The following is a 26589-nucleotide window of genomic DNA, read 5'->3' on the forward strand; positions in this document are numbered from 1 at the left end:
TGCTATATCAAAGGAAAATAAATTCAATAAAATGACTTTTTAAAATCCATGTGTGTGCCTTGTGATGGACTGGAACCTTACTTGCGCAGGGAAACACAATTTCATAAAAACCTCAATGGCCAATTTTCAGGGGAAAACATAATTCAAAACACAGAAAAAAGTTTGGTCTAAAATGAATGAAATGTAACACAGAAATGCAATAAAATAATACTTTATAATCATAAGAAAGGGTGATCCACTGGATCAAATTACCCCACACCTACCATTTTAACAAACTTGTATTATCCAACAGTATAGCCTCTGATTATAACTTCCCAAAGCACAAGCACGGGGTTTTCCCTGTTTGTCTGTAATTGTTCAGAAACAAGAAGCATGAGTTATTGAACATTAAAAAATCACTTTGAACAGCATTTAATTTTTTTATGTAAACCTCGCTAATCCCTAGTCTATATAAAATAAATATGCATTCATACGGTCATACTTAACATGCAATCAACAGATTAATGTTAGCTTTATTCTTTTTATTATTAAAGCCGAGCCGCTAGAGGGCAGCATCACTGTTGTTCGCGCTTAAAACAACAAAAACAACGTGACGTTTTTAGTCTTTTAGTCTGACTACTTCCGCCTTGTGCTTTCAACGCATGTTTCTCTGAGCAGCTGTGTTTATCAGGTCAGTAACGAACACCGTTATGAGTTTATTGTAAATACACATCCAGAATGATTGCGTTGTCGATCAGGCGTCTGAGCGCGGTTTGTTTGTTGGTGACGTGAAGGTGAGATGTGCGCGCGCGCGTGTTATGCTGAAGTGATGCACTCAATCAGATTATGCACAGTCAGGGTTTGTCTTTATTCTCCATCACTGCGACATGCGCAAGGGACACTAGACACTATAGCATGGAAATGTCCTCAAACCGACGACTGAGAGTTTTTTCGTGATTCTTTCACCAAACACCATCTTTTCCGTGTCATCTGAGGGTTTGTAGCCTGCTGACACAGAAGAGCACAGTGTGTGCTGGACTAACGTTAGTTAGTTACAGTTCAGATGTTTGTGTACTAAAGTAATAACTATATACATTTTTTGAAAATATATTTTCATGGAAAAGCCATTCAGGGCATCCATACCAAAATATAATTGCCAGGTTTGGTAATGTAAACTTGTATATGTGTGTACACACACACACACACACACACACACACACACATATATATATGTATGTCACTTATTCTTTACAAGTGAAAGCAAAGTTTCTTGCGGAGGATCTAGTTCTTCTGTGAGTGAACGCAAAGAAGTTAGGGGCTTTATATAACAGAATAAATAATTTGCTAGAAGTTCTAGAAGAAATCTATTTAAATGTTTAATTAGTCAAAGATTTTATCTGTTTGTCTGGATGGGGTGTGTGTGTGTGCCAATTCTGTCTTACCTGGTGCTGTAGTCAAGAAAGCACATGGCCAAATGAGTAAAAAACATTAAAACTAAAGAAATGTACTATTTCTTTATATAAGATATCTTCCAAAGTTCCAAGTTCCAAACGATCAAAACATTGACAGCCAATCAGAATCGCTCCTGGTTTAAAGCGCTCAGGCATTTAAAGTAACAGACCACAAAACTGCGGCAAATACTACATCAACCTGAACATTATCATGCTTTGGTGTGAACACGTTTTAGGCTCGGTTTCACAGACAGGGTTTAGCTTAATCCTGGACTAGGCTTCAATCAGATTAAGGTGTTTACGCAGCTTTTATAAATCTTAAAAGAAAACCAAACATCAACAAAGGCACTGACATATTTTACTAGTAGCAATAGCTCAAACATGCATTTTAATCTGGGACTAGTTTTAAGTCTGGTCTGTGAAACCGGATGACAGTGTGTATATAGTATACTATATAGTATATAGTGTTTTTTTTAGGTGCATTTTAAAGCATTTGAATAATGAAGGATTTGTTTGCTTTTAGAAGTCAGTATGAACCAGGAGAAATTGGCTAAACTTCAAGCCCAGGTCCGGATAGGGGGCAAGGTAAGAAGTATTATGAACAAAAATGATTGTGGATATATATTATGGTTTTGCCATCGTTATTGTTTTTCTGTCTTCACTCAGTTTCGATTCGTTTTCTGTAGGGAACGGCGCGCAGGAAGAAGAAGGTGGTGCACAGAACAGCAACAGCTGATGACAAGAAACTTCAAAGTTCGTTAAAGAAGCTTGCAGTCAATAACATAGCTGGCATTGAAGAGGTAGATCAGTAGCTCTCTAGTCTCATCGCATTCTGTCCTGTTCAGAGAGGATTGTGAATTCGATCTTGTTTTGCAGGTGAATATGATTAAAGATGATGGCACAGTCATTCACTTCAATAACCCCAAAGTGCAGGCGTCTCTCTCTGCCAATACGTTCGCCATCACAGGCCACGCAGAGACCAAACAGCTTACAGAAATGCTCCCGGGAATCCTCAGTCAACTTGGCGCTGACAGTCTCACAAGTCTGCGCAAACTCGCCGAGCAGTTTCCCAGACAGGGTTGGTATAGAGGCGGCTTTGAAAAAGGGATGAATTTACAGTTTGGTATAGATGCTGACATTCTGTTTCATTGCTTTTTAAGTTCTGGACAACAAAGCTCCGAAAGCTGAAGATATCGATGAAGAAGATGATGATGTCCCGGGTATGCAGCTTTTTATGCAGTTTTTCTTTTGAACAATCTGTAAAGTGTACAATGCCGATTTAAGTCATGTTATCCTTTCTTCACAGATCTCGTAGAGAACTTCGACGAGGCATCAAAGAACGAGGCAAACTGAGCACCTTCCGTAAATGCTGTTCAGAAGTCTCCTGCAGTGTTTTTAAATCAGTCACAGACATATCATTTCAACACTATTCAATGAAACGAGACTTTTATATCATAAATTGGCCATTCCTGACCCTTCTCCTGCATTTATACAGAACGACGGACAGTTAATTGAATGCTCACTGGTTCTAAATCTTATCATGTTGCTAGTTGAAATGCTAGTTTTGACGGCGATGGTTATAAAAATAAGTCTTAATTCTTTTTTTTCTGTTTATTAAATAAAAATAAAGCTCATAAAACTATTTTATATGGTGTTTTTCCTGTAGATGCTTAAAAGGATTTGTCATGGGGTCTATAGTATTATTAGGCATATTATTATTATTATTATTATTACAAGAGTAAAAGGTGTTGTCCCTTTGAAATTTTTAAAATGCTAACTAGATTACACCAAAACATGCAAAAATTGTTGTACAGTCGATTAATATCCTCATTTTTATTTTTACCTATGCAGTGTAACAGCTACCTAGAAACTGTTTACGTTAAAAATGTCAGGAAAGTCATAAATAAAGATGGTCAGTGATAATTAAATCTGCAAATGACGATATTCTAACAGATGCAAACACGGCGGAACGAATTTGTGTGAGCAGATTAAACTCAAAGCAAAATCTGATTGTGTAGAAATCTTTCCCCTCAGGATTTTCACATTAGCATCGACTCTTATTGAAGTCACTTGATTTTGCCCATGAAAATTTGTCAATTGAGAGTAAATGTGACTGCACCTTAACCATAGGCTTCATTTGGGATTTAAATATGATCCAAAACAATACCTAATTTCTATACATTTTTGTATGTTTACCCATGGTCACTGTTTTTTTTATTTTATTTTATGTTTTAATAATCATAACATTTACAGTGAGTTAATATGCAGTAACATTTATGTGTTTTTGGATAATTTTAACATGCAAAATCCAATCATTTCAATAGGAATCCATTTCATATGCATATTTTGCAGGAAATTGCATATACGATTTTGTCACTTACCAACTCAAATTTGCTCTGATTAAACCGACTTTTCTCCGTGAGTTGTGCTTCATACCTGGTTCCTGTATTTTTAAACCTTTTTGCCGTCCATATGTGACCCTGAACCACAAAACCAGTCTGAAATAGCACGGTTAGGACCTATATTTGTAGCTATAGCCAACAATACATTGTATGGGTCAAAATTATCGATTTTTCCTTTATGCCAAAAACTATTAGGATATTAAATAAAGATATTTTATAAATGTCCTATCATAAAAAGGTTCTATCAAAACTTAATGTTTGATTAGTAATATATGCATTGCATAGGGCTTAATTTGGACAACTTTAAAGGCGATTTTCTCAATGCTTTTTATACATACCCAGATTCCAGATTTCCAAATAGTTACCAGCTAAATATTGTCCTACACATACAAACCATCAATTGAAAGATTTCAGCTGATTTATAAATCTAAATGTTTAAAAATGGACCTATATTTCTCTAATGTGACCAGCTGTTGTTGATTAAAGACTTGTTTATCTATAATAATGAGAGATTGTGAACCCAAGTAACAGTAACACCCAAACAACGATTGATTATATTAATAATGTGAAAAAAGAACACATTAGAGAATATTAAACGTGCTCACATCGCTGATAAAACTCGTCGCAACATTGTGTCCCTCTCTGACTTCTCAAGTGATTGCGACGCCCTCGTGAACGCGCATTGATCTCGCGCAGACCTCTGATGACGAGCGCACAGAGGTGGCGATGGGATACAGAGATCCTGGTAATTATTTACATTTTTCATATTTATTCCTTCGTTGTATAACTATATAGCGCTGAAAATAATCTCTGATTCTTGTCGGAGTTCTCGGGGATTTATTTTGAGATGATTATATAGTAAGTGAGGATAATTGGCTGTCGTTGACGGTACTGTGTCGCATTGCTGTAGTCCCCAGCAGCCACAGGCGAGAGTGATGCACATCAGCCATATATGAACACATGTGCGTTTGCGTTGCTGCTATCCAGAAGTGATGCTGCTGAATCACCACGGGCCGTGTGTCCGTGTCAAACGCGTTGAAGATGTTGTCTTGTGTGAAGATTGCTGCGGCTCTTCTGCAATGCAGTGCTGAGAGAATTACAACGCGTATTCAGTCTTCTGTGCGGTAGCAGATGCAACACTAAGTTTTTGGCCACAATTCCGGAGAATAGACTATAAACTATAATGCTGTGATGTTGCGACACAGACTAGAAGGCTCAAATAATTGCAAGCGCGCGACGCGTTCTAGTTTGTCGCGTCGCGTTGCTGACACTAGATGAGGTGAGGCGACAAACTCGGACTTCAAATCAGAAAGTAGTTTTTTTTTTTACAGCTGTTATTGTAGTTCTGTATCTGAATTTGTGTAAATAATATACACTCAAATGCCTTAGTGTTTGCATTTAGTTACGTTCATGCATGATTCTGATGTGTATCTGCATATGCACCCATGCAGACGAGCCTTTCTGCACATTCAGCAAATCCTCACTGTGAAGTAGTGATGCAGGATCTGTGTCTGTGTGTCTGAGATGGTGGCATATAAATGCTGGAATGCCTTTAGTTTTTGTGCATATACCATGTTAGTACCATGCTAATAAATACCAACCCCTTTGAGGCCAAGTATATAATATGCAATGATGTGCAATGTATTTATTTACTTTATTTGGGATGCAACAATGCAAAATTTAGTTTAAATATAGACTTGGATATTCATCACAAGAAGCTTCTTAAATTTTAACCCCGTTAAGCAAAAATCAAATTAGACAAAATCTAAAGCAAACGTTTGCTTCATATTTGATAAATCAGGCTCATAATCAAGTAGCAAAAAGCAGTTTTATTCAGTGGCTGAAACTGAGCCAAAATATTTGCTAGAGTTTAAATTGCCGAAAAGGAAAATGAAATGCTGGTAGCTTGTGATGTAAATAATTATTTTTTTAAAATAACAGTATAAAGCAGACTTTTTGTCACTATATCTCCCAATAATAGTAAGATGATATTGAAATGCTTGGTTTTATGATCACTGCTGTTGTGTCAAAACATATAATGCAATGCAGTACAATGATAATTTAGAGATGAACAAATAACCAAACTTGATGGATCATATTTGGACTCACGGTCACATTTTAACATGTAAAAAAAAATTATAACAATAAACTGAGGTTGATTCAGTCCAGCATCTTCATCTTAATTTTTTTTAAATGGATTCTAATGTTTACTTTTTTTTTTTAAATAAAAAAAGCCAAGCATCCCTGACACTGGGCTGCCGGAAATGAATATAACTGACTCATCTATTGGCAGGACATTGTGTGGGCCACGTCGTGATGGTTTAAGGCTAAAACAAAGCTCATGGTGGGCTAAAGTATGATCAGTAACCCTCTCGCTTTGAGCTCCCTCCACTGAGACTATGAGGCAAGCAGTAACCGCCAGTCTGTCTGTGTGGGGCGAGAGGCGTTTCGGATACTCCACCCTCAAGGACTCCAGCGAGTCGCTGCTGGACGAGCGCAAGCTTAGGCCTGGACTGAAAGAGGACTCTGTCATCGAAGAGAAAGAGCGGGCTGAGAATGAGCAAGAGCAGCTGGAGGCTGTGCTGGGACTTCCATCCTCTCCTGTGGAGGACACCCACCAAACAGACAGCATGGAGCCCTCAGACCCCACCCTAGACTGCATGAAGGGTGGTGGGATGGAAGCGTCTCTAGTGTGTGGTGGGAGGAAGGGTTCACTTGGTGCTCTGCCCATGCAGCGCTGCAGTTCTCTGGGCACCACGGCTCCACAGTGGGTCCCTGATTCTCAGGCACCAGCATGCATGAAATGTGGATCCAAATTCTCCTTCACCAAAAGACGTCATCACTGCAGAGCGTGTGGGAAGGTGAGAGATGCATGTGGAAATTGAACAAAGTTTAAAGGGATAGTTCAATCAAAAATTTTAATTCTATCATGATTTACTCACCCCTTTCTTTCTCTCTTTCTCTCTTTCTGTCTTTCTTTCTTTCTAACACAAAATAAGATATTTTGAAAAATGTTGGGAACCAAGCAATTGTTGATTCCCATTGACTTCCATAGTATGGGGGAAAAATATGCTGGAAATTGATGGCTAGCATTTTTTTGGTTACCAACATTCTTAAAAATAAATAAATAATAATTATACAGGTTCACCTTGAACCATAGCACTCTAAATAATATGGACTAGGGCAAACTTAAACTAAATTGCTTCAATCACATTAACTTTTATGAGTTTTTAGAACTTTCTCTTTCTTTTGAGTTTACATCACTGATGTATTTAAAGTAATCTGAATTGTTTCATTATTTTTTCAGTTTAATGGACTTATTTGATTTGTTCACAATAAAGCATGGCCTCGAGAACCTTATTGCTTACACACAACAGGTTTAGAAATGCTTCTCATTTCACTGCAGTGGGTGAAAAAAGCGGTACTGAAAATTCCGCTTACTTAAATTTCAAATTTATAAACTGACAACATTTTGATGTAACTGATTGCCTCAAATTTTTTGAGTTTTAACAACCTATTTAGGTGTACAGTGTTTGGGAGTAAAAGATAACAGAATTTTCATTTTTGTGTGAACTATCCCTTTAAGATGTCATTCTCCTTAAAACATGAACCTGTTTTTGTTTCACAGGTGTTTTGTGTGGTGTGCTGTGACCTCCGATACAAACTGACTCATCTCGGCGGGAAAGAGGGACGTGTCTGTGTCACCTGTCATTCAACTTTGATGAACCGTGAGTGTGGCGGCGGATTCCACTGCTTATGAGCTTGAACACATTAGTTATAAAGTTACTATGATGCTGTTTCATCAGGGACGCTTCGCAAGGACCAGAAGAAGGTCTGGTTTGCAGATAATCTTCTTCCTCAGTCTGAGAGTAGAAGTGCCAACAGCTCTCCTCTTCACAGGAGTGTGTCCCACACAGAGAGGGCTGAGCTCGCTCAGGCCGTATGACCGGACATCTTTCTGCTTCTTTGCTTGTCTATTCTATTTTATTTTCCCTTTATTTTTTTTAAATAACTTAATAAAACCCTTGTACAGTGACCATATAGAGAGGATTTTTTTTTTACTTTATTTTATTATTTGTTTATCTTTGTGAAGATGTTTTACAAAAAGATTTTTGCACTCTGGTCATGAACCTATAGAGAGGATATTAAATTTATTTTATTATTATTTATTATTATTCACAAAGACTAAATTTCCCTTCAGTCTTTGTGAAGAAACTTTAAAAATTAAAAAATTATTGGGAGTACATTTTATTTATTTTATTTCTAATTATCTTTGGTCTTTGTAAAGTAACGTTTATAAAACACTTATACACTCTTGTAATGACACCCTAGAGAGGATAATTTATTTGATTAAATGTTAATTTTATTTCATTATATTTTATTTTTCATTATTTTAATAATTATTTTAAATAGTTTAAAACTCTTATAAGGATATTTATTTTTTTATTATATTATTTTATAAAAAAATAAAAATCCCATGAATCTTTTCTAAAAATACCCTTGCAATCTTATATCGATTTTTATTTTATTTTTCAGTGTTTTATTTTATTTATTTTATTCAATATTTTATTTTATCTTTATTTAAATGTCCCTTTATTCTTTGTGAACTAACCTTTAGAAAAAAATTTTTTTATTACATTTTGACTTTTTTTTTATTTTTTTATCAGCGCTCTGATTGTCAATGATTTTACACTGTAGGAAGTATCTGAGCTCAGAGCTGGAGATGAAGTCAGCAGCAACTCTACAAAACCCACTCCACCAAAGGACCTTCCCCCTATTCTGACCTCAACAGGGGTCAAAGGAGGTATGTGTCCTAATAAGCACACTAGTTCTGACTAATTAGGCTTCACACAGAATATTTGTTAACTGTTTTCTTTGAAAAAAAATATTTTCAGGTTTATTTGTATAGTGCTTTTTATGACACAAATAATTTCCATATAATGAAAGCATACAATGAACACAAGCAGCTAAAAGTAGTCCTTTAATGCTGGGAACAACACAAGGGTGAGTAACAAAAAGAGTCAGTATGAGATGTCCTCAATACTTCCAATGCATTTCATGAGTGAGTTTGAGATCTCAGAGGCTGGATCTTGTGTTTATTTCTGCAGACTACACTCTGGAGGAGAAGAGAACGGAGTCGTCGCTCTTAGAGGAGCTGGAGAGAGGTCTTGCAGCGCCTCTGGTGTTTGTGCTGAACGCAAACCTGCTGGCCGTTGTGAAGATTGTCAGCTGTATGTCGCTAATGTCTCATTCCACTGTTATTGCATGTTCGGTTTTGCTGATTTGACACGTGGAACTTGAGTGAATAGGTATGGTGTATTATTTTGTGATTGAAGCTGTTCTGTAGTCTGTCACTGAGTGTGTGTGTGTGTGTGTGTGTGTGTGTGCGCATGTGTGTTAATGATAAGCTCTGGATGTTTTTACCTGGTATGTATTCATCTAACAGCTGATGAATGTGACATCTGTCAGTCAGTGTTCTGTGTGTCTCTGTGTGAATGGGTTTCATCTACTACACACACTCAAACACACGCGACGCTCAGAGTGTTTTCAACCTCTGAGACATGAACACACAAACTCTCCAGAGCTGCTCTTAAAAAAAAACTTCACATGCTTTCCATCGTTTCATTTGAGAAAAAACTACCAAACACACTGAAACTCAAAATAAGTTTGGTTTAAGAAATGTTTTATTGTGTGCTAAAGCTTTACGTCTCAAAATAGTAATGATAATAATGTTATTATTTTTAGGTAATTTGGTGCAACAAAGATATGTAACATTCATGATTTAATTACTGTAAGTGCATCTTATTTGACAACAAATAAAAATAGCTGTAAATTAATTGTTACATTTTAGTTTCAATCTATAAATAGATTGATTAAATTGTGAGTTTTTGTATTATTATTTTTACTATATAACATTTTTTGATGATCAATTTGTGTTGAATTAAATTAAAAAGGAAAACAGAATCTAGGGGAAAATAAAACCGATTTCATCGGGTGAAATTTTAAATTAAAGCTCTGTGGAGTTTATTTGTGAACAAACAAGTAATGTTTACATTTATTCTTAAGGTCTTACAAACATGTGGAATGCATTTCCTTATATTTTATGATTTGTAAAAGCTATAATGCTAAAAAAAATAACTAAATCCACATTGCCCAGCCCTAACTTCTGATAACAATATGCAAGTGTGTGTTTATGTGGTCACGAAGGGTTTTTGTGCTCCTATAGATGTGAACCGGCGGTGTTGGTGTGTGATGTCGAAGGGCATGCATGCTGTGGGACAGCCAGAGGTGGTCATTTTACTGCAGTGTTTGCCTGAAGAGAAGAGATTCCCCACGGATATTTTCAATCATTTCATTCAGATCTATTGGGATGCCCAGACAGGTGAATTTTGCACAGGATGTTACTCAACCATAAAACTAAGCCCAAACATCTCGATAGTTCTTGATCTTGCTCTTTCTTCAAGCAGCAGGAAAGCTTCTGAATCACCTGAGTCACTCTTTGGTGTCCCGAGGGTTTCTGGGTAATAACGAGCACGCTGGATTTCTTTACGTGCGTCCGACGTTTCAGTCTCTGGAGGGCCTGCCTTTGCCTGCGCCGCCCTTCCTGTTCGGGGTCCTCATGCTCCGCGCAGAGGCTCCATGGGCCAAAGCCTTTCCCTTGAGACTCATGCTGCGTTTAGGAGCGGAGTACAGATGTAAGGAAACGGAATAAACCTAAGATTAATATACACTGCCATTCAAAATGTTGGCTCTTTATGATTTTATGTTTTTGAAAGAAGTCTAACCAAGGCTGCATTTATTTGATGAAAAATGCTGTAAAAATGGTAATATTGTGAAAATAAGTTTTCTGTTTGAATATATTTTTAAAATGTAATTTATTCATGTGATGGTAAAGTTACATTTTCTGCAGCCATTACTCCAGTCATATATATATATATATATTCTTTTTTTTTTTTAAGAAAGGACACATTAAATTTTATCAAAAGTGACAGTAAAGACATTTAATGTTACGGAATATTTGAACTTTCTATTCATCAAATATCTTGAATAAAATTGTAAAAAATATTAACTGTTTTAATATTGATAGTATCACATGTTTCTTGAGCAGTAAATCAGCATATTAAAATGATTTCTGAAGGAACATGTGACACTGAAGACTGGATGAATGATGCTGAACATTTAGCTTTGATCACAGGAATAAATAAAATAAATAAAAAAATATTAAAATAGAAATCTGTTATTTTTAATTGTATTATATTGTTTTTTAGCAAATAAATGTAGCCTTGGTGAGTGTAAAAACATTTAAAAATCTTTCTGATCCCAGACTTTTAAAATGCTAGCATACTATGATTTGGGACAGCTACTTATTTGGCGTACTATTTAGTGTGAATAATATGCAAATTGAGATGCAGTGTTATGATTTCTAAGATCTTTATAGCTCTTATTTTTTGGTCTTTTTTGTTATCTGTTAGCTGTCGTTCTTACAAAATTTAAAAAACTAAACTGAGAAATGTTCTAATGTCATTTGTTTTCTCTGTATGCATCAATGTATGCTCTCAGTAATGTTTTCTGCTGTCCTGTAGTCTATCCCTGTCCCTTGTTCAGTGTGCGCTTCAGAGAGCCTCTCTTCGGACCCGTCAACAACAGTATAATGAGACTCTTAGTGGTGAGACTTTCTCTTTCTGGTCATACTGCTTCCCGTTTAGTTCATCTGATGTCTTTTAATTGATTTCCATTCTTTTTTGGTTCTCAAAGGATTTCCGTTTTTATCGTTACACACTGCCAACAGTGCCGGGGCTCGTGGTTGATCTAGAGGCTAGAAGCACCTGTATAAGAATCCCTAAAACACGTCATCCAGAGGTACTGTAACTCCACGCTAGATCCTGGAATACACTATACAAACTGTACACAGATTTTTGCTCTGATTTACAGTATAGACAAGTTGATGCTAGTTGACAAATGTCAGAGCCATTCAGCAGATTTAAGAAAATTGTGTAGTTTATGATGGTCCCAGATTCTGATTTTCCAGACGGAGGGTATCAAACATGTTAGTTTGTCGTATTGTGACTTGACTCAGGTAGCGACATCCGCATTTATAGAAATGTACAGTGTGTAAAGAATGAGACAGAACAACTAGTTGTTAACGACGAGTTTAAAAGCATGTCAGAGTTCAGTCTTTTGTGTATGTGTGGTGACGAAATCACAGGATACATTTCGAATCAGGGTTGCCAGATCAAATAAGAATGCAAAAAAAAAAGCAAATAAAAACGAGTAATTAATAAACTGAAATCCAAACTGTAATCCACATACCATGATGTATTGACCTGCACCCGTCCACTTTATTAACTCCATAAACTGGATTGTTATCAGCCGAGCCCAAAGATGCTTGATAAGCGTTGCTTAAAATAAGTAGATTTGGCAACCATTAAAGAGTGAGCTCTGTGAAGTAGCCACACAAATCGATGATTAAGTGGATAACAAGGCCTCTGACAAAATGTTTTACCAATACGATAACCCTAAAAATGCTTAATATCTGTGCCGATAATCAGTCGACACCTAATTTATGCGGTTGTCACTCCAGAGACTTTACAGTGTGTACACGGCCTTAGTGTATTCCAACACAAAATCATCTCGAATATAACCGAGAATTGCATCAGCAGCATAGTATCTTTTCCAAAGGAGATGGAAAGAGCATGATATTTTTTATTGCTTGTGCCTCGAGTGTCAGAAGGTTTATCATCAATCTGGAGTTGAATAGATAAGATAAGACCTGAGTTAAAGAGTTGAATTTCTTAATTATCATTTCTTTGGGTAATGGTGGTCTTGTCTCTGTGTCTGCTGGGGTTTTAGTTGCTGAAGGCGCTGAATAAGTCTAATGAGAGAGTGCTGGCCCTGGGCGCCTGCTTTAACGAGCAGGCCGACTCTCATCTCATTTGCGTGCAGACGGCAGATGGACAGTACCAGACACAGGCCATCAGCATTCACAGCCAGCCACGCAGAGGTGAGCGAACACGCCAGCTTCCTGCTTGATGGTTTTGTTTTGAATATTAGTACAGTGGTCGAAAAAAGTATTTAGATATATTTTGCACCTAGAAATGTATTAATGTCATTCCATAGTATATCAAACCTATTTATTTATTTACCTATTTATTTATTTAAACATCCTGATCATAAGGTACATTTTAAATCTATTTTAGCCTGAATAATCTGAGGAAATGCACAATTACTGGAACTCTGAAAGGCTATGTAAGAACTTCCCTTGCAAAAATTAACCATAGCCTATGGTATTAAATTTAATGAATAAATGAATACATTTATTATACAAAAGATAAATAAAAACAAAAAATGTTTTATATTATCATGCACAAATTAACCATTGCTTTTTCTATCTGCATGTGTTTTCTGAAGTTGCAGCTCATAGATCTCTCGGCAATCCGTAATTTTCCTCCTGGTGATGACATTGTCTCATATTTGCCCCATACAGAAAATTTAAATACTAAATGAATGTTGTTGACAATCATTGATACATACACTACTGTAATAATACAAAAACAAAATGTTTTGCATTTAGTATATGGTAATAATTAATGTATTTTAATGTAGTTAAAAAGAAAAAACAGTGGCATTGTATTAAATGGTATGTAAAGGATTAAAATCTTAAAAATGGTTGGTAGTTATGATCAGGATAATTTTTTTTATTGAAAGTTTGTTCCTTTTTTAAATTAATGCACAAGCGTTAATTTGTAGTGTATTTCATGTTATTGGATTATTTAATATGACCAAAAAAAAAAAAAATAAAATAAAAATATATATATATATATATATATATATATCAAATATTATTATATTATTATTGTTATCTAATAATACGAAATACTCTACAAATTAACGCTTGTGCATTAATATATTGTGCATATATATAAATATATTAATATTTATATATATATATATATATATATATATATATATATATAATATATATATGGTTGCTTACATTTTTTTTGCTTACATTTTTTTTTCTTGAACGCTCACTTGAGGGCGCTGTCTGACATTCTTGAAAGCTGTTTTTCTCTCACTGAATCTAAATCTGTGTTTCTGTTCACCTTTCAGTCACTGGCTCCTGTTTTTTTGTGTTCAGTGGAGCGCTCAAACCTTCATCAGGGTACTTGGCCAAGTCCAGCATTGTGGAAGGTTATGATTTGTTCATTTCTGTGTTTCATTAAAGCAGCACATCTCTTGTTTGAAAGAAAATTCAATTTAATCTTATTTTAAAAATCTATCTTTTATCTAAGGCGTTATGATTATAGGAATACATATAGCAGTACAATATAGATAGTCTTGACTTTTTGAATATTTTAATTCATCATTTTATACTCAAGACTTAATTAATATAAGATAAAACTGTAATTAATGGGGCAAGTTGATCAAGGGGAGCACAAAATATAGCCTATGTGTAATAAAAGTATGTATTCCTTTAACAAAACATGATATTTCTAAAGAAAACACTGTTAGAAAATATGTAGTTATTATTAAAACACATGCAAAGTACTCTAAATTATAGAATGAGCACTATCTAACTTAAACAAGTGCAGGAGATAGATGAACTCTGCTTAGATCCCATGCATCTGCTCAATGTTACAGATGGTTTGATGGTCCAGGTAACCATGGAGGCCTTGGCTGACTTACGTCGATCTCTACGGGACATGAAGGACTTCACAGTCACCTGTGGAAAACTCCCCCCAGCAGAGAGGCAGGAATATGTGCACATTCAGTGGCAGGACGAAGAGCCGCGCTTCAATAAGGGGTTAGAAACCAATATATATACATATACAGTTGATCTGAAGCTGTGCTGGTGTCCTCTCATTCTGCCCTGTATCTCACAGCATCATCAGCCCCATCGACGGCAAGTCTATGGAGTCTCTCACAAACATCAAGACCCACCAGCGCTTAGAATACAGAGCTAATGGGAAGCTCATACGTTGGACAGAGGCAAGCAGGTTTACCTGTGACTTCTGGAGTGTTTGTGTTTTTAATACGTATGCTCATTTTTAAAGTTAGGGATAGATATAAACTCCGAATCTTAAAGGGATAATTTGCCCAAAACTGAAAACTATGAAAATAAACAAAAAAATCTACATTTTAAGTTAATATTTAATATATTTTTCCATTAAAACAAGTAAAATATTGTTATATAAAAAAAAAATATATATATATATATATATATATATAATTATAATATATTATTTTTTTCCAATAGTTTTTAATCTGACCCTCAGCATTGCGTCTTATTTTAGATCAAAATCTGAATGAAAATATGGTACATAGAGGGCTTTTTTAATGTCTTTATTTTGATTTATGCTTATGGATTAAGTGCTTGCTCCATCGTAGTGGTTTTATCTAAATTTGATTGAGTTTCAGTTACTGAAAATGCTTTTGAAAAGCACTTTTAACAACTTTTCTTCACAGGTGTTTTTCTTGCTGAAAGATCAACATCCAAATGGTGTTAATAACCACAGCAGCCAGAACCGTCTGACAGAGCGTCTTGCGCGGGCGTTTTGTCTGGCACTGTGTCAGTCTCTGTGTTTGCTGAAGGAGGACGGCATGACCAAACTGGCTCTTAGAGTCACCCTGGACGGCCAGAAGGTCAGACATTTTTCCCACATTGTAATCATTTATTGGACACAGAAGTAATTAGCCATACAAAATAATGATAATAATTACCGTATTTTTCGGACTATAAGTCGCACCTGAGTATAAGCGGCATCAGTCCACAAATACGGCATGATGAGGAAAAAAACATATATAAGTCGCACTGGACTATAAGTCGCATTTATTTAGAACCAATACCATCTCCAGCCGCGAGAGGGCGCTCTATGCTGCTCAGTGCTCCTGTAGTCTACACTGAAGACAAAGTGCGCCCTCTCGTGGCTGTAGACGGTCTTGTTTTCTATTGGTTCATTTCTCTTGGTTCATGTCAAATTAATTTTGATAAATAAGTCGCACCTGACTATAAGTCGCAGGACCAGCCAAACTATGAAAAAAAGTGTGACTTATAGTCCGGAAAATACGGTATTATTTTTTATAAAAGACTAAAATATATTGGTACAGTTTTAAAAGTACTCAAATACATTTATTTTACTCATTTACTTGTTTGTGTGTGTAAATAAGTGAAATATGCATGAGTATTTAATATTTATGTAAAAAAATAATTTACATTTAGATAATTGCAATCTAATATAATAATATTTTATGTCATATTTTATATAAAAAAAGTGTTTTTCTAAAAATAAAAAAATCTGATTACATTTTACATATATAAAATGTTTATTTTATTTATTTTAATAGGTTTTTAGTGGGGCTGTCAAGCAATTAAAATGTAAATTTAATTATATGATGTGCTGATCTAATTAATCACAAATAATTATAAATAATTTTTAAGTAGATAGATATATTGGTACAAAATACTCATATACATTCATTAATTTTACTCAATTACATATCTCTCTCTCTCTGTATATATATATATATATATATGTGTGTTTGTGTGTGTGTGTGTGTGATTTAGTTAATAGTATATTTATCCATTTTCTACCTCTGTCCTTTAATAAAAAAAAAACTTTTTTCTTTATCATGTCTATTGACTTTTCCAAGGCTGCTATTAGATGACCAGATTCTTGTATTCCAGAACCTTATTCTCAATCTCAGATTGGATCTCAGAAGTAATATGTAGTCTTTCAGTTGTTGTAATAACTGTAATTCAGTATTGTGTAAGGGTCGGTCAGGAGTGTAGCATGTGAGTGTGAGCTGCGTGACTTTCTCCCAATGACACCAGTCTTCTGCTTTACTATTAGTGCTGTGTTTTGATTAAATCTCTGGGGTTTTGAGCAAAGGTCAAGACAGCAGAGGACAAAAGTTTTTTTATCATCATTTCTTTAATCTTTCAGATGGAGTTCTTGGCAGGCAGTAACGGGCAGCGCCTTCCAGCTCCGTACCAGGAATGTCTTAACCAATCATTAACGTCCGTGGTGCAGAGTAACTCTCAGTACCAGGGTCTCGCCGCCTGCCAGCTGGAGCTCATCTTCTATATCCTGGAGGACACATCGTAGAGACGGACCAACCACTGTCATGTGCCAACACTCCCAGAAACCTCACGAGCAAAACCTTTGGGTTCAGTATCATATGAGAGTGGAATGTAGTTTAGTCGATACCCTACTGCTCACTGTGAAATGGTCTGGGGTTACATCATCAAATGGATTTAAAAACTGCTAATATTTATCTCTCAGTCATGACTAGATGTATCATTTTAGCTTATCAGTCGACAGCACTAACAGCGCTTAGAACTATTGAATAATGGCAAAAATAAACACTTGTGGAAGCCCATTTCTGCCTCAGAGTTATAAAAATATAATTCGTGGCTTTACTCATAATTGCAACCTCACACCTCACTATTGCAATGATTTTTCGTAAAACTTTATATCTCACAATTTTTCACACAAAATGTGTCCGTTTCTCTCAGTTGCACTTCTTATCTCACGTGTGCAACTTTATTTCTTATTACAGCATCATATTTCAATATTGTGACTATTTCTCATAATTGTGATTTTCTTATAATTCGTCACTTTTTATTACAGTTATTGTGAGTTTATATATCACAGTTGCAGCTTTCTTGCAAATGCGACTATTTCTCGTAATTGGAAGTTTATATCTCACATTCGGCCCGTTCGCAAAGACCCGCCTCCCTTACTAACTGTTGCTATCTCATGTTCTCACGCAGTGAAAAATACATCACAGAGCAAAGAAGACAGTGACAGTGCACCGACAGATAAGACAGAGCAGGTTTACTTCTGCTATGAAACAAAGTCTCAGCTTTCCAATTTGGTCATTTTGTAAGAAATTCACACAATGAATGCCGTTTTGTTGCTCTTTAATGTGACATTAGTGTAGTTCAAGCAGCATGTGAACCGATCGTCTCTTTCTCGTTACTAAATATAGCGCAAAATAAACATGAATGAACATCAGAAGGTATATTTGTTTCAACCACGGAAAGATGTCAATACACTGTTTTTCAAGTTAAAGTTTTCTGCAGTTAAAACAAGACACCTTCTAATATTTATTTTTTTTGTTCATAGTAAATATGCAATCCATGACGATGCAAAATTGTATATATTGTTTGAATTTCTTTAAAAAATGACAAATTTAGAAAGCCGAGACTTGTCTGTTGGTGTGGCAATGTATTTTTCACTGTGTGAGAACATGAGGTTTGGTGTGAGGGTGCCATGGCTTGTCTTGTTGGACATAGCAACAGTAACTAAGGTGGGCGGGTCTTTGGGAAGGGTCAATTGCGACTTGCGATAATTCTTGTAAAAACCATTTCTTATAATTACGACTTTGAATCTCATAATTGCTCATTTTTATCACTAATACTATATTTTCCACAAGAGTAAACAATAACGTAAAACTGCATTTCTTTTAGCTGCAACCTCGTATCTTGTTATTTTTTGTCTAGTCTTTATTTTTTACTCATAATTATTTTATTTCCACCTCGGAGCAGTGTTGTAACTGTCTTAATTATGACTATATCTCACAGTTGAAACATTCTAGTAATTTAATAATTTAAATGTGACTTTATTTCTTCGAATCTAAACTTCACTTCTCGTAATTGCAATTACTTTAAGTGCAAATTTGTGTCAAAATTGGAACACCTATGTAATTGCAACCTTATTTCTACCAATTACGATTATTGTATTACGATTACTTTTCATATAATTTCTTTCATTTTCATAACAGAGTCTGTACAATACCTCATTATTATTTTTTTTACCTAATTGCTTTAAAACTCTTGAGGCAGAAATAGGCTTCCAGATCGAACCAAAGCCTCCAGTGGAGAATGCTTGGTTTGTTGTGCTGTGTCTACACTAAAAACCAGAGCCAGACACAAGACGAGGATATGAGTGTGAATTCTTACACTAAAGTCAGTGCTGCGTTTCAGAGGGTTAGGTTAAAGTTACGCATTCACAAGAACTGAAATGTTAACGTTTTCAGTATTCCGATACCACAAAAGCCATTATCGGTCAACCTCTGGTGATTGCCAAAGGCTCATCTGTAACAAATTGACGTAGCTATCTGTAGTTTGTTCTCCTTCTCTAGACCTCGGCTCGGTCAGAAACAGGATTTGAAACTCGAGGCCTGAAACATGCAGACAAATGAGGACCAAAGTGCAACATGAAACCTGATTCCAAAATGAATTGAGATTTATGAGCATGACGTGATATTGGAGAGAGACTCCGTTTCTTCTAGTCTTCCACATGTAGAACTCATTGTAGCTTTGGCGAGCTCTGCTGTACTTCCTGATAGAGGCGGGAGGATGTTTTCCTTCTGAGTCACTGTACAAATCCATGCAACACCCTGTTCCCCAGCTTTCCTAGAGGAGTGCCCTGACCTCTGCCCTACATTAACGCACACCTGCCTGGAAAAAAAGGCTCTAGGAATTCAGCCAAACAAAGACGGCGCTTGGATAAACAGGAGAGAGAATTATACACACAGACTCTCATGCAATGTGAGCTCTAGGTCATTTGTTCCTACGCCATTCTCCCTCACACACACTGCGTAGGATGCTTGCTCATCTGGTCTTCCTCTGTTGCTTTTCAGGAACTGAATGGACTTTTTGTTTACACTCAACGTGCTGCACATTCTTGAGATGGCAAATCCAGATTATGAAGGAGATATGCGGCATGCACACACTTGAGTTTCGCGACTGAACCCAAAACACAAGAAACGACAAGAGCGGAGAAGGAGAGTTACTCTTGCATTCTTGTAAATGATTAAAAAGTATTTTAATATGTTAGGCATTTGCATTGGAGATGCCACGTGCAAATTTCAGCCGGAATTGTAGGTCGAATGAATTGGATGCACTGGTTTTATTTAAGAAGGAACTACAACGTGCCATCAAACCGCATAACATGTGAAATAAAGATATAACTGTGTATTTTAAAATGGAATTTATTTTTTGTATTTCATTCAAGAGTAGCAATATTTTTTACCGTATCAATCCCGTTAGTTTATAAGGTAAAACTATTTACAGGTGTAATACAAGTTTACTGATGTTGACTGTACAGTGCTATTGGGGAAGTATGAAACTCACACAAGTGTGTGTGTGTGTGTGTGTGTGTGTGTGTGTGTCGGTGCACATCTGTGAACTCATTCTGTTGAGATGACTGTCATTAGCAACATCCGCAGAGGATGGATCCAGTCAGTACTCTTCCTCTTCTCTTCATACATTGTGCTCAATAATTATTCTTTAGATTAATTTATGACAAAAAAATATACAAACGGGGTCAAAACGGATTTCACATCCCAATGTACTTAATGTACATATTAAAAAACAAAAACACAAGATTTGAAAACGAAAAGTCCCAAAACACTCTTTGGACTCCATAGTGCTTAGTACAGGTTCTCCTTGTCATCTGTTTTGGGTCTTCTCTTCCTGAGCGCTCAGGCTTTCTTCATCTTTCCGTTGAGAGTGCTCCCGTTCTCGTGGTGCTTCTTGCCGTTGCTCAGACCGTTTTCGTGCACGCCGTGGCCGTTTGAAACCACTGATGAGCCGTTGGCGACTGTGGTGGATCCGTTGGCCGTGCCGTTCTGGGTGAGCTGTTGGGTGTTCTTTGGTAGCCTCTTGCCTCTCACGTACGCCTGGTACCAGAAGTTAGAGAACAGCACGAAGAAGAAGGTCCCGTACACCCAGATGAGGTGGATGAACAGAGGCACCTGGTAGTCACAGCTCTCCATGAAGTACCACTGGGTTACGTGAAGAGACACTAACACAAACTGAGTCTGTAATGAAGAGTAACAAGGTCTAAATGTCTGGCATACACAGCTCTCATTAATAACTCTTAAGTATTAATAACTAAATGTAATATATATACACACACACACATACACATAGAGTGTGACAAAAATTATTAGTATTTTTACCAGCTAAAAATGTTTTTAAATCTAATCTAATTTCCTTGTAAAATAAAATTTTAACTATAAAATAAATATTTATGAAATGTATTATTATATTTTAATAATTTATTTAGAATGAATGCATACTAAACAGTGTAAAATTAAAGACCAAAAAGTGAATTATTATTTAAATTATGATTAAGTATTGAAATACAGTTCACTGGTTGAAAAACCTCTAAATCTGTCTGTGATTTTTTTTCTCTTTTAAATAAGCATTTTTATCAATGTCAAAGAAAAGGTTACAAGTCAGTTTTTGAATGCCTTATTTAAAAAAATGTCCAATGTTATTTTCATAGGAGAAAATATAAAAGAAAAATCTTAGATGCACTGAAGATGCACTGGTTTTTGCATCTATATGTGTGTGTGTGTATATATATATATATATATATATATATATAATAACACACTTCAGTGTATATAAATGTATATGTGTGTGTGTGCTGTCAAATTATTAATCACATCCTAAAATATAATATTTTGTTTACATAATATTTGTACTGTATATATTTATTATGTATATATAAATACACACATGCATGTATATATCTTTTTTATATATTAATATATTTGTATATAATATAAATTAAAGGAATATAAATATAGACTTGCAAATGCATGCAATTATTTTCAAACTACATTCTGTACATCTGTGTATATATATATATCTGTGTATATATATATATATATATATATATATATATATATATATATATATATATATATATATATATATAATATATATATATATATATATATATATATAAATATATATATATAAATATATATATATATATATATATATATAAATATATATATATATATATATATATAAATATATATATATATATATATATATATATATATATATATATATACATAATAAATATACACAGAACACACATGTATGTTATGCAAACACAAACTTTATTTTGGATGCGATTAAATCATGATTTATATATATATAGAGAGAGAGAGAGAGAGAGAGAGAGCCTGACATTTATGGTCACTTACAACAGTAGCTGCATTTTGAAGGCATTTTGTGCAAAAAAAAAAATGAGAGCGAGTAGATAAAGACTGCACTATCCCTTCACCATTATCATGGGTGAGATTAATACTGCTCTGCAGAACAAATGAACATACCAGCTGAATTGCAGTCATGTATTTCTTCCACCAGAGGAACTTCTGGAAGCGAGGTCCTGCAGCAGAAAGGCCGTAGTAGAAGTACATGATCACATGGACACAAGAGTTGATCATGGCATGGAAGGAGCCCATTCCACCTGCAAGAAGCATAACAGCAAGTCTTGAAGCCACATAGGTGATAATATTAGATTAGATTAGATTCAGCTTTATTGTCATTGCACTTGTAAGGTACAAGGCAATGAAATGCAGTTAGCATCTAACCAGAAGTGCAATAAGCAGTAAGTACAGAATATGCAAAGTCTACAGTATGTTACAAATGTACAATAAATATACAGATAAGGGAGTATTATGGACATCATTTACAGATTTTAAATACTATCAGCACGATATACAGATAGGTGTACAATGAACATACTATACAGATGGATATTATATCATAATATCATATCAAGATAACTATAAAGTTTATGACATTAATTATGATAACCTCTGGACATTTGTACTCGACATGTATTAATTTAACAGCTGATCACATCAGAAATAATGTCAGTCAGTGCATGTGGCATCGTCTGCATGTTCTGTGTCTCTGTGTGAATGAATGTGTGTGGTTTCATCTACTACACAAACTTAAACACTATATGAGACATGAACACTCAAACTTCATCTCCAGATCCAGCTTTTCATCATTTCATTTGAGAAAAACTACCATCAAACACTGAAACTCAAAGATCTTCACAACAATCCTTCAAAATAAAAGTTCAGTTTAACTTGAAGGAATTAGGACAGAGGTATTTCTCAAAGAAGTACTACTAATATTATTATTATTAAGGAATATCATAAAACCAAAAATACTTTTTTTTCATTAATGTTATGCATAGAATTCAGTTGTGCAGCAACTTGCCTTAAAAAAATGTTTTTGGGGGAAATTGTTATACTTTTATTATATTACAGTTTTTGAAGATTGTTTAAACTGTTCAGTTCATTAAACACAGTTTTTAATGATACATTTGTAATAAATCATAAAACACAGAATCAGTAAAAACATGAAATGTAAAAAAGCTGAATTTAGAGAAAATAAAACCGAAATTGTCTAAAGATAAGACATTTATTCTCAAGATCTAACAAACATGTGGAAAGCATTTCCTTCCTCATTAATGGTAAATGGACATAATTATAAATCCTGATACTGTACTGTATATAGAAAAAAAGGGTAACATTTTAGAATAATGGTCCATTAGATAATGTTAGTTAACTACTTTAGTTAACATGATCTAAGCAAGAACAATCCTTCTACAGCATTTATTAATCTTAGTTGATGTTCATTTCAACATTTATTAATGCATTATTCAAATCAAAAGTTGTGTTTGTTAACATTGGTTAATGCACTGTGAATTAGCATGAACTAACAATGAATAACTGTATTTTCATTTACTAACATTAACAAAGATGAATAAATACAAGTAATACATTTATTGTTCATTGTTTGTTGTTGAATTAACTACCGTATTTTCCGGACTATAAGTCGCACTTTTTTTCATAGTTTGGCTGGTCCTGCGATTTATAGTCAGGTGCGACTTATTTATCAAAATTAATTTGACATGAACCAAGAGAAATGAACCAAGAGAAAACATTACCGTCTACAGCCACGAGAGGGCGCTCTATGCTGCTCAGTGCTCCTGTAGTCTACACTAAAGACATAGAGCGCCCTCTCGTGGCTGGAGACGGTAATGTTTTCTCTTGGCTCTTGGTTCTAAATAAATGCGACTTATATTCCAGTGCGACTTATATATGTTTTTTTCCTCATCATGACGTATTTTTGGACTGATGCGACTTATACTCAGGTGCGACTTATAGTCCGAAAAATACGGTAACATTAACTAATGAACCATTATTCTAAAGTGCTACCGAAAAAAGTTCAATAATAATTGATCATACTGTGACTCCAGTGACCATCAACACCAAGAGCTTTATTTACAAGAACCATTAGCACATGCAAAATCTCTTGGCCATCTCTGACTGGAAGAGAAGTCTGTCTGGTTGACGTGTGGCGATCATGTAAATACCTGCAGACTGACTGGGATCGACTCACCTGGTGCGTAGCTCACGCCCCACCACCACGTCCAGGGCATGAAGGAATGGTGGAAGATGTGCAGGAAGGTGATCTGACTGTGTTTCTTACGCAGCACAAAAAACACCTGAACAGGACGACAGCAGCATTCATCACTACATGAACCAATCTGCTTTAAAATCAGACGTTTTGTTCAAATCTTACCGTGTCCATAAGCTCAATGAACTTTGAAAACAGGAATAACCAGGAAACTCTTGTCATCTGAAAAAGAAAATAAAAAAAAAGACATCTTTAATACGCCTTGATTTGATTAATTGTGCACAAACTACAGTAACAGAAAACAGAAAACAGAAAGCAAATCTTACTCGAAGTCCTTGAGGGCTGTTAGAATAATCACATGGGTCACATCTCCACGTGTATCCCGTCGCCCAGCCCGACATCAAGAACTACACACCAAGTCAAAACAATTCATATATCAATTTAGATTCGGAAACAGTGTCTCCATAATGACTAAAAATATAACACACCTCTCTCTGAGTCAATGCACACAAACAAACACATTAGCCAGATCACACCAACATCTCCTGATTCTCACCTCATATACGATATATACAGACAGGCCAACCAAGGACAGGTTGTAGATGATCATAGCTTCTTTCAACTGGAAGGGTTTGCGGTTGGCCATAAATCTAGGGCCAGCGTACAGTGCGAAGAAAAGATAAGCAAGTAGAATAGCAGTCATATTGACTGGACTCTCCATTAGGAGGTAGCCCTTCATCCGAGGGTCTGGAAAGAGAGAGGAAGACAAAACACAGCACTTTGACACATTATAATTGATAGCAGTCCCATGACTAGTCCAATTAATCTGCCAACATTTAAGTTTAAGCTTCCTTGTATAAGATTAACAATTTCTGAATTCAATTTTTATTTATTAAATAGAGTACACTGTCTTAAAATGAATGTTAATTTTAGATATTGTGTGTGCAAAGACCTGACAAACTCAAAACAAGCTCATGGATACTATCACTTTACTTAACTTTCGTTAACTTTGTGGCTTTTACTACAGTCGGTTTTCACTTTCACAAGAGCTAACATCATTGCGGAGAAATGGTTTCAAAACAATCCTGTTTAACATTCTGACATTTGTATAGTTTGCAATTTGGCATTTATCCAATTTGTTTAACTTGCATTATGTGTATACTAGAATCTGTATACTATGTGTATACTAAAATCAATATTTTAACTTGTGGAAATAGGGAAAAACTCACCCTAGACTGTCATTTTTATTTTATATATACACATTTACACACACACACACACACACACACACACACACATATATATATATATAACCATTTTATTTTATAGGACAACAGTAAATTTACAAAACTACTTTTAACCTCTGTCTTAATTTCTCTACTTTGATTAAATCATGGAGCTTTATTTGCGTGGGAAACCTCAGGCAGAGTGTTTTGAACAACTCAAATGACCCATTTTGGAATGGAAAACCGCTATTATTGTTGTAAGGTGTAAAGTTTTTCTCCCTGGTGTACTGGCTAACACAAGATCAGCGCCAGTTAGAAAAGAAGAACAGAACTAGTCTGAATAGTATACATTACTTCAGTAGTGTCTATGGATTAGTTTCATGTATCATGCTTTCTTACCTCTTCCTGCTAAGAGGCTATCATAGACCTCCAGTACTCTGTCTTTCACCCGTCTCCAGCATTTTCCACTGACGTCCATTTTCACGTTTGACTGCACAAAAGCACCTGTGAGGGCAGAAACAGAGATGTTGTCAGTTCAGAGTGTAATGTTACGTGGAGCAAAACATGCATGAATGCAGATAGTGTGATTCCTCAATCCACATACTGGGCTTTCCACCAGCAGTTGGCTAACTGAGTTAGATGTTAGTAAGGGATGCAATGAATTCCACTGTATTAAGCGACCTCAACAGTGAAAATAAAAGACATTGAACCTCAAGAAAAACGTGATTTTCATCTCATGTCTGTTTAACATTCTCTAACCAGATGCTTCCTTAATGAACCCACGTACTCTGCTACTACTAAGACATGGGTAACAGAGTTATTCGATATTCTGTGTCTTTATTTTCCCGTCTCCCTCCGTCCCTCCTCCATGTGTTTTTTTCTCTCTTGGCTGGATATGGGTCTGATGTTGGAGGTGTGGCCGCAGAAGGGGGCGGAACGGCACCAGTGAGGTAATGCTTGCCTCACATTAACCTTCATGAAAGCTCGGTCACCTTCACTGAATATATCAGCGCTGGAGCTCTGAAGCTGTAAACCACACTTCTGGATTTATACAGCTGACCACACAGATGGAGGAAGCGGAGTCTGCTCTTAATCACAGATCTGTGTCCCGACTGAACTCTGTGTAAACACAGGAGGGGTTCAGGGTGTGTCACGCACTTCAGTTTGAAGTCTTTCGTTTTCAACACAACAAAGACTTCCTAAAGTGAGCTGCGAGGAAAAGGACTGTACAATGAAGCTACAGGAAACACCAGAACCAAACATTCACGTTTATCCACCAC

The 26589-nt window shown here is 35.6% G+C and overlaps 3 protein-coding genes across 5 annotated transcripts; 2 read left to right on the top strand and 1 right to left on the bottom strand.

Moving 5' to 3' along the window:
* The first annotated feature begins 572 nt into the window (after positions 1–572).
* On the top strand, positions 573–3072 carry LOC113081975 (transcription factor BTF3 homolog 4). Its single transcript, XM_026253874.1, has 6 exons — positions 573–670; positions 1954–2015; positions 2117–2230; positions 2307–2508; positions 2591–2650; positions 2737–3072. Exons 2-6 carry the CDS (start codon positions 1962–1964, stop codon positions 2781–2783), a joined length of 477 nt encoding a protein of 158 aa, XP_026109659.1. The 5' UTR covers positions 573–670; positions 1954–1961; the 3' UTR covers positions 2784–3072.
* A 1377-nt stretch (positions 3073–4449) lies between these two features.
* Positions 4450–19681, top strand: LOC113081972 (zinc finger FYVE domain-containing protein 9-like). Of its 3 annotated transcripts, none has more exons than XM_026253869.1 (16): positions 4450–4577; positions 6067–6693; positions 7461–7560; positions 7639–7772; positions 8531–8636; positions 8941–9063; positions 10059–10214; positions 10297–10527; positions 11416–11498; positions 11588–11692; positions 12683–12833; positions 13943–14023; positions 14474–14636; positions 14716–14821; positions 15299–15475; positions 16777–19681. In XM_026253869.1, exons 2-16 carry the CDS (start codon positions 6232–6234, stop codon positions 16936–16938), a joined length of 2340 nt encoding a protein of 779 aa, XP_026109654.1. In that variant the 5' UTR covers positions 4450–4577; positions 6067–6231; the 3' UTR covers positions 16939–19681. The 3 variants fall into 3 exon arrangements, with proteins under 3 accessions (XP_026109654.1, XP_026109653.1, XP_026109655.1); XM_026253868.1 differs by having other exon boundaries at positions 4451–4577; positions 6126–6693; XM_026253870.1 differs by having other exon boundaries at positions 4453–4577; positions 6126–6693; positions 10300–10527.
* Positions 19682–19815: 134 nt separating this feature from the next.
* Positions 19816–25752, bottom strand: LOC113081973 (elongation of very long chain fatty acids protein 1-like). Its single transcript, XM_026253872.1, has 7 exons — positions 25709–25752; positions 24640–24830; positions 24410–24490; positions 24249–24305; positions 24066–24171; positions 21977–22113; positions 19816–20662 (listed from the first exon to the last, which is right to left on the bottom strand). Exons 2-7 carry the CDS (start codon positions 24820–24822, stop codon positions 20324–20326), a joined length of 903 nt encoding a protein of 300 aa, XP_026109657.1. The 5' UTR covers positions 24823–24830; positions 25709–25752; the 3' UTR covers positions 19816–20323.
* Positions 25753–26589: the final 837 nt, after the last annotated feature.

This window comes from Carassius auratus, unplaced genomic scaffold (assembly GCF_003368295.1).
Source record: "Carassius auratus strain Wakin unplaced genomic scaffold, ASM336829v1 scaf_tig00035394, whole genome shotgun sequence".
NCBI classification, from domain to species: Eukaryota; Metazoa; Chordata; class Actinopteri; order Cypriniformes; family Cyprinidae; genus Carassius; species Carassius auratus.